General features: G+C 36.9%; 2 protein-coding genes across 2 annotated transcripts; both read left to right on the top strand.

Annotated features, from left to right (window-relative positions):
• The first annotated feature begins 1583 nt into the window (after positions 1–1583).
• On the top strand, positions 1584–3699 carry LOC132192217 ((R)-mandelonitrile beta-glucosyltransferase-like). The gene is made up of 2 exons (XM_059607490.2): positions 1584–2247; positions 2618–3699. Exons 1-2 carry the CDS (start codon positions 1710–1712, stop codon positions 3538–3540), a joined length of 1461 nt encoding a protein of 486 aa, XP_059463473.2. The 5' UTR covers positions 1584–1709; the 3' UTR covers positions 3541–3699.
• A 4465-nt stretch (positions 3700–8164) lies between these two features.
• LOC132162162 ((R)-mandelonitrile beta-glucosyltransferase) lies at positions 8165–10254 on the top strand. The gene is made up of 2 exons (XM_059572425.2): positions 8165–8800; positions 9194–10254. Exons 1-2 carry the CDS (start codon positions 8263–8265, stop codon positions 10123–10125), a joined length of 1470 nt encoding a protein of 489 aa, XP_059428408.2. The 5' UTR covers positions 8165–8262; the 3' UTR covers positions 10126–10254.
• Positions 10255–11328: the final 1074 nt, after the last annotated feature.

Here is an 11328-nt window from a genome sequence, read left to right as displayed (position 1 = left end):
CAAATTAGCCCGGCTTGTCTTCCTAATTATGGGGAAGCTCTTGCAGCTCAATTGGCAGTTTCTCTAGCTACTTCACTTCATATTGGTAAATTTATTATAGAAGGCGATTCCCAAGTTGTCATTCTTGGTCCCCAGCAGCCTTCTCTCTCCCTTGATTGGCGGATTTCTTCCATTATTTCGGATACCATTGACTTTATCCTAACATCTTTATTTTGAAAAGTTAGGAAAGTTACCAGAAGTGCAAATTTCTGCGCCCATTATGCGGCACGTTGAGCCGCGGCCAGAAAATTTTCTGGATGCATTCCCTGTCACTTATTTCCTTTTTGCTCGATTCCTATTGCCAGTGGGAAGGACCCTCCAGACCTTTTATTGCTTTCCTAGTTTGTAGTTTGTTTCTTTATTATGTACTCACAAAAAAACAAAAATTAATTAATTAATTTAATCAATTATTGCCGTTTATCTACTGTTACAACAAGCATATCCAATTGATTTTTTCGGTGCACAAAGTTTGGCTGCATTCTATTGTTTCTTGCTTATGACGAGTGCCGGATATTCGAGGAAGATACACGTCATAGTTAAAATTGTGTAAGATTATCATGTCAGAGTTGGCTTCTTTAATGTTAAAGTGCCTAGCTTGGCTTCTTTAATTCTTGCTTTCGTATCTTTTTGCAATTCCAATTCTGATTTGAATTTTGTACTCTTCAGTTCCGTCAAAAAAAAAAGAACGGTGGTTGAACTAACCCTTTTATTATTATTATTAGTAGTAGTAATTATTGTATTCTTCCCACCAATTTATAACATTTATTTTATACTGAGAACGTGATATTTGTTGAGATATTTGTTGAAGAGTAACGTTAAATACTCAACTATCATCCTACTCTTAATTATTCTACGCACTCTTATGTAATTGGGATGATGTGAGAATGCTTATCTGCTCTTAATTTTATTTATTTTTTATTTTTTAAATAAAGACCGATCCAATAACTTATAGGTACTGCCACATCAACCTAATTGTATAGGAGCGAAATGAGAGTTGAGTATTTACCATTACACTTTTTTTAAGTGGCTGATAAAAAAAGAAAGAAAAAAAAGTAAGTTAAAAAATTAACATCATCTCACCAATGCAAATTTCATAATAATGCTAGTCTTCTCATCTATTTATCACACTCATTTTATATTGACTGACGTTGTTTGTCTTAAGTGGCTTCTTTCCTTTTTTCTAAAGTAGTTGTTGACATGAGAAGTTACTTACAACACATCAATCAGCCGAAATAGAATTAGTTTAATAAATGAACATGAACTAATGCAATAAGTCTTTTTAGAGTTCTCCGATATAAGATGTGGCTCTTAAAATCACTAATAAATTAAAATTTAATAACAACCATCTCAAATTTAAGGATAATTTTGAAAGTCACGTTACATTTTTAAGGCTGACCGGAAAGACTCTGAGAAGACTTAAGTACAATGAGTAGTGCAAAGAATTCTAATACAAGAGGTAGAAACAAGATATAGTTTCAATTATTTTGTTGACAGAATTTCAAGTCAAAAAGTTCAAATAGATAAATTTCTAGCACCTGCCGCCGGTTCGGTGCATTTGTCGTAAATCTAGAACGTGCGTTATAGTCAAGCGGGAAGAAGATATTCTAAGCCAAAATTGACATGATCGTCAAATAGGTCTATTTATAGATTGCCTCATTTTTCAAGATACCATGAACCTGAAGATCAGCACAGAAAGAGAGGAAATGGAAGGAGCAGATCAAAAGCCTCATGCAGTTTGCGTTGCAGCCCCTTCCCAAAGCCACATAAAGGCCATGCTCAAATTTTCAAAGCTTCTCCACCACAAAGGCTTTCACATAACCTTTGTGAACACTGAGTTCAACCACCAACGATTTTTGAGATCGAGAGGCTCCAACTCCTTGGATGGTATCCCTGACTTCCGATTCGTCACCATTCCCGACAGCCTCCCTCCGTCGGATCCCAACGCCACCCAGGACGTGGCTGTCCTTTGCGATTCCAGTATGAAGAACTTCTTGGCTCCTTTTTCCGACTTGCTCCGGAAACTTCACAACACTGAAAACAATCCTCCGGTGACTTGTATTGTCTCCGATGGTTTCATGGCATTTACTGTTACCGCTGCTCATGAACTTGGAATCCCTATTGCAATGCTCTTCACTGTCTCTGCTTGCAGCTTAATGGCTTTTACTCATTTTTCTCATCTCAGGGACAAAGGCTTCACGCCACTAAAAGGTATGACAAAAAGGGCAATACCCTTCAAATTCCTTTTTTTTAGTCTCTTATTGTTTCAATATAAAAAGTTTTCTATAAAACATTTTTCTTATTTTTCAGTATTTACTACTACAATAAAAATTGTGATCAACAAAAATATTTTTCGTTGACCACAAAAACTTCTTTTAGTTTTCGTAAAATGATTTTCCTTTTATAAAAGCGTAAACAATTTTTCGAGTTTGAACTTCACATTCTCGCACATGTACTATCTTTCGCAGTTCTCTCATTTTTCTTCCCTAAAAATACTTTTCATCAAAAAAAATTTTACGTCGAAACAAACGGAGCCTTAATTACATTTTGTTGAACTAAAAAACATTATTTGTTTTTGCAGATGAGAGCTATCTCACAAATGGATATCTAGACACAGTTATAGACTGGATTCCAGGTATGAGAGACATCCGACTGAGGGATCTCCCGAGCTTTATTCAAACCACGGATCCAAATGATGTTATGTTCAAATTTGTTGTTGAAGCAGTAGAGAGAGCTGCCAAAGCTTCAGCAATCGTTGTTCAGACATTTGACGCGTTAGAGCATGAAGTTTTGGATGCTCTCTACCCCATGTTTCCTCGGTTATATGCCATTGGCCCTCTACAACTTTTGCTCAATCACTCACACAATGACCCTTTGAAATCAATTGGGTATAGTTTATGGGTAGAAGAAACTGAATGCCTTCATTGGCTCAGTTCCAAGGCACCCAACTCAGTATTGTATGTGAATTTTGGAAGTATAACCGTCATGACACCACAACAACTCATTGAGTTTGGTTGGGGACTTGCAAATAGCAAGCATCCTTTCTTGTGGGTAATTAGACCTGATTTAGTAGTCGGTGAATCGGCAATTTTACCACCAGAGTTCAATGTAGAAACAAAAGAAAGAGGTCTAATAGCTAGTTGGTGTCCTCAAGAGGAAGTATTGGACCACCCCTCAATTGGAGGGTTCTTAACTCATTGCGGGTGGAATTCAACCATCGAAAGTATGACTGCAGCAGTGCCAATGCTTTGTTGGCCATTCTTTGCAGATCAGCAAACAAACTCCAAGTATACTTGCAATGAATGGGGCATTGGCATGGAGATTGATAATCGTGCCAATAGAGAGGAAGTGGAGAAGATTGTGAGAGAGTTGATGGAAGGAGACAAGGGTAAGAAAATGAGGAAAAAGGTAATGGAGTGGAAGAAATTGGCCGAGGAGGCCAGTGGTCCACATGGATCTTCATCCATTAACCTAAACAATTTGGTGAATGAAGTGCTTTTATAAAAAGCTTATATGTTTCACAATAATAAAGTGTTATGGTGATCATATATATATATATGTATATATAGATGTTTTTATTTTTGTTCAATTTGTTTGTTTTGATAATCCGCAAGCTGTTGGACCTACTTAATTATATTACTATTTTTCCACCTTATTGTTGGTGATGATCGAATTGAGTATTAATTCCTATGACTAACGGTGAATTAACATCCATGATAAAATTAACAAATTATTACAATAATAATAATAATTCCAAACAAAACTGGGAAAATTAAGAGACCTTAATTATTTTAATCTGATTTCACTTATTCTCCTGATATTTTCCCCTTTTTGCAATTACTCTGATAAAACTTTAAAAACTCTCAATGTCAAATATTCAATTCAAGTTAAAAAAGTTTACAATGTCACCCCTACATTAGAATTTTTTGTTAAATCTTAACGGAAACCGCCTCACGTGTGCTAGTTTGTCCATTTTGTTCCCATTATACCCCTTTTGTTCATGTCTAAAAGTCTAAAATGCCCTTAACCCATATTGTCTTGATATTTCAACACAGAAAATGCAAATAAAAGACAACCAATTCGGAGAATTTTTTTCAACTCCCTTTCAAGTCGTTTTGAACTCTTGTGACCATGGCGAACCCTAACATTGTTAAATGAACAAATCTAGAAAATCTAAATTTAGGCTCTGTTCGTTTTGCCATAAAATGAGTTCCGTTGGAACAATTTTTCCAGAAAAATGATTTCCTAAAAAATATTTTACGGTATTTAACACACACACACACACACACACACACACACACACACACACACATATATATATATATATATATTAAATCATATTAAACTCTAAATTTATGAGCAAGTCTTGGAACTCCGCCGGGACCTGCCCAAGCCTCGCCGCGGACACGCCCGAGACTTCACTGGGACTTGACCAGACTTGCCTGGGACTTGACTGGGATCTGCCTGCGACCTGCACTGCACCGACCCGAGACTTGATTGGAGTCACCCGGGAATTGACTAGGGCCCGCCCGAGACTTGATCAGGACCCGCTCAGGACCCCACCGGGATTTGCTCGAGACTTGAAAGGACCTGCCCGGGACTCACCCCAGACCTGCCCGGGACTTGATCGAGACCTACTTGGGCAAGTACCGACTGGGTCCCAGGCGGGTCCTGGGCGTGTCCCGGTCAAGTCCCGGCGGGGTCCGGGGCGAGTCCCGGTCAAGTCCCGGGTGGGTCTCGGGCAGGTCAAGTGGGGTCCCGGTGGGTCCCGGGTGAGACCCGGTGGCGTCCCATGCAGGTCCCAGACATATCCCAGGCGTGTTCCAGGTAGGTCCGGTCGAGTCCCAGTTGGTCCTAGTCAGGTCTCAGCGGGGTCCGAGGCAGGTTCAGTCAGGTCCCATGCAGGTCTAGTTAGGTCCCGGGCAGGTCCCGTGCAGGTCCCGGTGGGGTCCCTAGTGGATCCTGGGTGAGTCCTAGTCAGGTCCTGAGCGGGTCCCGGTCAAGTCTCGGTGGGGTCCTGGGCGAGTCTTGGCAGGGTACATTGATTTGAGAATGAAATGATTCCGAAAATTAAAGAAGAATTTTCGATCAAAAAGAAAATATTTTTCGTTGACTATTATTTTACGTCGAACTAAACACCTGAAAAACGAAAATCATTTTCTGTAAATTATTTTGCAGCGAAACTAACAGAGCTTATTGTGTAGTAAATCTCGGAAGTCAAAAAGACTGACTATGCATGATCTAAACTTTGATTCAAGGGATGTGCTCCCTCTTCTCAAGTCTATATAATAGACTCTTGGTAAGCAAAAGATATATTGTGAAATAAGAGAATCACTTTTTCTTCTAAAATCTCACATGGTATCAGAGCAATTTGGTTAACACTTTACAATCTTGGTTTTTCTTTGATTACTGCACAGTGCCTTGTTGAAGCCTTAAGCCAACATCATCCTATTCTCGCAGCTTCTTTGCAACCTTTATTCATACACTCAAGCTTCACCCCACTATACACAAAACTCATCTACCTCTCTTTCCTCTTCCCACAAAAAATAATATAAAATAAATAATAATACTAATAATAATAATAATAATAATAATAAATATATAAATATATAATCTAAGAGCCATATAAATTTTTAATTTGACCGTGAATTTGCAGTAATGCAATTTGCAGTGAAATCTGACCATCCATTCGTGGTTTTGTGGCGAGATTCAACCACCCCTTGGTATTTGTGACGAGATTCGACTGTCCCTTGGTAATTTGCAGCGAGATCCATTGCTCCTTGGTATTTGCAGTAGATTCGACAGCCCCTTGGTGTGTTGCAGTGACATCCGACCGCCCATAGTGGTTTACGGCAAGATTCAACCGTTCGTTGCTGTTTTCAGCGAATTTTCAATCAAAATTGAAGCTTTTAACACATTTTCTTGTTCATGTTTTTATTTATAAAAGTCAATATTTATATTGTGAACTTCAAGCTAAAACGCATTGCACTTCAAGGCATTTTAGCTTGAGGGAGAATGTTAAAGGAACAAATCTAGAAAATCTGAATTTATTGTGTAGTAAATTTCAGAAGTCAAAAAGGCTGAGGCCTTGATTGAAAGGATGTGCTCCCAAGTCTATATAATAGACTCTTTATAAGCAAAATATATATATTGTAAAATTAGAGAATCACTTCTTCTAAAATCTCATAAACATCTCATTCGACTTGTGATTTGCTGTATGTGTTACTTTTCGATTTGCAACAATGAGATATTCTTCTTGGAGATGAATTAAAGTATACTTTTCCCTTTTGTAAATTTATGTTGGGACTTTGGGTTTTCTCAAAATTTTGCATGTTATTTTTCTGCAATTTCGAAAATATTTGGGTTTTCTTTAACTTTTTATGTTGTGCAACGGATTTGGTTATGAAATTATGGGTTTCAACTTTTGGGGCTTGTTGATGTTGCTGAAAGGTAGAAATATATTCTATGGTTCCCATTGGCGCCCATAGTGGGCAGCCAAAACCGTTTCTCAAAGGGAGTATGCCATCTGAAAATGGAGAGCATGAGAGAAAAAGGAAGTAAAAGTGGTAGGTTTTTTTGTATTATTATGGTGGTTGTTTGCAGGCTTTTTGAAAATGGAGGACCAAGAGAACACTAAGAAAGTACCTACCATTTCTAGATAGATATGTATATTGTTCAAATGCTTTAAATGCTTCAATAAAATTGATGCCCATGTAGCTTTGGCCACCCCAAACTGGTGGTCTGGGGTGGCCGAAGCCACCCTCAGGCCAATCAATGGCCCTTACGGGTGGTCTGGCCACCCCAAAGGCCATATCAAACAACAATAAAACAAAATATTATTATGTTATTTTATTATTTTAATTTTTATCTATTTTATAAATATTTAATGATATTCTATAAATGTTTTAGTAGTGAGACACGTCGCGTATGGATGACCATAAGATTTTTCCTAAACCATCTAGCCATCAACTTGTACGGGAGAGGATCCCAATCCATATTTGTCATGGGTGACGTCAAATTTATAAATATGTAACAGCTTTGTGGTTCACAATTTATGACGAACAATTATTTTGAGCAGAAGGGACCACCATAGATGGAGAATGATTGAAATCGAATGGATCACGTTCGTGTAAAGTGAAAGGTACACAATATTACCCCTATTTAATTTTATAGTAAATGGTCGGCCTATGAAAAGACTAGTATTTATGTTCTTACAAGCGAGCCCACCTTTTGTCTTTTGTCCTTCAGACATTAACAAATATGCAATCATTTCTTTTTTCCATTTTTGTAATCTTTCTAAAATCTTCGGCTGAGATAATCTTTGCGGATTTCTTCTATTATTTCGGATATTATTGACCCTATCACATCATCTTTTTTTAAAAAAGTTAGAAAAATTATCAGAAGTATAAATTTTTGCGTCCATTATACGGCACGTTAGGCGGCGGCCAGAAAATTTTCTAGATACATTTCCTGTCACTTTTTTCCTTTTCTTTCGATTCCTATTGCTAGTGAAAAGGACCCTTCATATCTTTTACTGCTTTCCTAATTTGTAGTTTGTTGCTTTCTTATGTACTCACAAAAAAAACAAAAATTAATTAATTAATTTAATCAATTATTGCCGTTTATCTACTGTTACAACAAGCATATCCAATTGATTTTTTCGGTGCACAAAGTTTGGCTGCATTCTATTGTTTCTTGCTTATGACGAGTGCCGGATATTCGAGGAAGCTACACGTCATAGTTAAAATTGTGTAAGATTATCATGTCAGAGTTGGCTTCTTTAATGTTAAAGTGCCTAACTTGGCTTCTTTAATTCTTGCTTTCGGATCTTTTTGCAATTCCAATTCTGATTTGAATTTTGTACTCTTCAGTTCCGTCGAAAAAAAGAAAAATAAAAAAAGAACGGTGGTTGAATTAACTTTTGTTATTATTATTATTAGTAATTATTTTATTCTTTCCACCTATTTATAACCTTTATTTTATACTGAGAACGTGATATTTGTTGGAGAGAAACCTATGTGAGCCACTGCTGACCTACTTAACAATATATCATTTTTATTAAAAAAAAAAGTCCAAATTTCTAGCACCAGCCGCCGGTTCGGTGCATTTGTCGTAAATCTAGAACGTGAATTATAGTCAAGTGGGAAGAAGATCGATATTCTAAGCCAAAATTGACATGATCATCAAATAGCTCTATTTATAGATTGCCTCATTTTTCAAGATACCATGAATCTGAAGATCAGCACAGAAACAGAGGAAATGGAAGGAGCAGATCAAAAGCCTCATGCAGTTTGTGTTGCACTCCCTGCCCAAAGCCACATAAAGGCCATGCTCAAATTTTCAAAGCTTCTCCACCGCAAAGGCTTTCACATAACTTTTGTGAACACTGAGTTCAACCACCAACGTTTTCTGAGATCGAGAGGCTCCAACTCCTTGGATGGTCTCCCTGACTTCCGATTCGTCACCATTCCCGACAGCCTCCCTCCGTCGAATCCCAACGCCACCCAGGACTCGGCTGCCCTTTGCGATTCCATTATGAAGAACTTCTTGGCTCCTTTTTCTGACTTGCTCCGGAAACTCCACAACACTGAAAAAATTCCTCCGGTGACTTGTATTGTCTCCGATGGTTTCATGGCATTTACTATTACCGCTGCTCATGAACTTGGAATCCCTATTGCAATGCTCTTCACTATCTCTGCTTGCAGCTTAATGGCTTTTATGCATTTTTCTCATCTCAGGGACAAAGGCTTCACGCCACTAAAAGGTATAACAAAAAGGGAAATACCCTACCGAAATCTTCAAATTCCTTTTCTTCTTTTTTTTTTTTTTTTAGTCTCTTATTGTTTCAATATAAAATGTTTTCTATAAAACATTTTTCTTATTTTCCAGTATTTAGTACAGTAAAAATTGTGATCAACAAAAATATTTTTGGTTGACCACAAAAACTTTATTTAATTTTCGTCAAATGATTTTCCTTTTATAAAAGCGTAAAATATTTTTCGAGTTTGATTCACATTCTCGCACATGCACTATCTCTCACAGTTCTCCCATTTTTCTTTCCTAAAAATACTTTTTATCAAAAAAAATTTTACGTGTCGAAACAAACAGTACCTTAATTACATTTTGTTGAACTAAAAAACATTATTTGTTTTTGCAGATGAGAGCTATCTAACAAATGGATATCTAGACACAGTTATAGATTGGATTCCAGGTATGAGAGACATCCAACTGAGGGATCTCCCGAGCTTTATTCAAACCACAGATCCAAATGATGTTATGTTCAAATTTGTTGTCGAAGCAGTAGAGAGAGCTCCCAAAGCTTCAGCAATCGTTGTTCAGACATTTGACGCATTAGAGCATGAAGTTTTGGATGCTCTCTACCCCATGTTTCCTCGGTTATATGCCATTGGTCCTCTCCAACTTCTGCTCAATCACTCACACAATGACCCTTTGAAATCAATTGGGTATAGTTTATGGGTAGAAGAAACTGAGTGTCTTCATTGGCTCAACTCAAGGGCATCCAACTCAGTATTATATGTGAATTTTGGCAGCATAACCGTCATGACACCACAACAGCTTATTGAGTTCGGTTGGGGACTTGCAAATAGCAAGCACCCTTTCTTGTGGGTAATTAGACCAGATTTAGTAGTAGGTGAATTGGGCATTTTGCCACCAGAGTTCAATGAAGAAACAAAAGAAAGAGGTCTAATAGCCAGTTGGTGCCCTCAAGAAGAAGTGCTGAACCACCCCTCAATTGGAGGATTCTTAACTCATTGCGGGTGGCATTCAACAGTCGAAAGTATGACCGCAGGAGTGCCAATGCTTTGTTGGCCATTCTTTGCAGATCAGCAAACAAACTCCAAGTATACTTGCAATGAATGGGACATTGGCATGGAGATTGATAATCGTGCCAATAGAGATGAAGTGGAGAAGATTGTGAGAGAGTTGATGGAGGGAGACAAGGGTAAGAAAATGAGAAAAAAGGTCATGGAGTGGAAGAAATTGGCCGAGGAGGCCACTGGTCCACTTGGATCTTCATCCATCAACCTAAACAATTTGGTGAATGAAGTGCTTTTACCAAAAGCCTAGATGTTTTACAATAATATAAAGTGTAGTGATATATTAAATTTATATATGTGTTGTTATTTTTGTTCAATTTGTTTGTTTTAATAAACTGCAAGTCGTTGGACCAATATAAATGTTGTTTTGGTTTTAAAAGGATTATTTGTTTTACTAAAACTTAATTGAAAGAAAAGAAACCACGCTGAATTTTAGATGTCAAGATTATTACTAATATTATCACAATTATAAAAATGGAGTGCGCGCATAAAATATATTTATTAAAGGGATCGTAAAAGTAAATTGTATCCTACTAACATATATAAAACTAAAGAACTGTCCAATTAACAAATGGTAAATTTCTTAAGGAAAAATGTTTGGGCTGGCCTAGAGCGATCGAGCGCAAGAATGTAGGTGTATGTGCATTGAACTGGATGGCACAACAAATTGATGGACGGTGCAGATTTGTGAAATGCATCTGCATTTTTGTGCTTAGCCCAAGGAGTGAAGGTGATCATGTAATGCAGTAGATTGAACGATGATCGTAAGTTTTAAATAACCTATGTACGTACTTTGCCTATTAATTAGTACATATATTGTAGGACTTAAATATATAAATAAATAGGGTAAAGTCCAAATACACTCCTCAAACTATCATCCAATTGATAATGTTCTTTCCAAACTTTCAATTGTGACAATGTTCCCCTAAAACTACTAAAACTTGTCAATGTCATCCTAATGACGAAACTATCCTTAGTAAAATAAAAACAAAAATATTAAAACTTCTAGAAAAAACCTAAAACTAAAAAAGGGGTCAAATATATTTAAATCTCCTAACTAAAAGTCTAAAAGTCATTTCAATTTAGCTCTTAGATGTGACATTTTCATACGTCAAATTATCAATTTGTGTCAAATAGGACACTATATTAGGGTTGAATAAGCCTTGAATGTGACGTTTTTGGCCAGACATTTCCTAAAATAACCACACTTTGACTATTGAAAAATTTTCCCTTAGAAGAACTTACCACTGAAAAAAAAGAAAGAAAAGTAGGGGTAGTGGAACCACTCCTTATTGTGCAGAGCCACCCCTTTTTGCATTTGAGGGGTGGCTTAGCCAGCAGTGGGGTGGGATCTTCTTTTTTTTTTTTTTTCAAGAAATATTTTAACTGATTTTTTATATTAGTTTTTCTAATTTTATTAATCTTTATTTTTATTTTTTTTTTAAAAATGGGT

This window comes from Corylus avellana, chromosome 10 (genome assembly GCF_965113065.1).
Source record: "Corylus avellana chromosome 10, dhCorAvel1.hap1.2, whole genome shotgun sequence".
NCBI lineage: Eukaryota > Viridiplantae > Streptophyta > Magnoliopsida > Fagales > Betulaceae > Corylus > Corylus avellana.
This window is presented reverse-complemented; position numbering and strand designations above follow the sequence as displayed.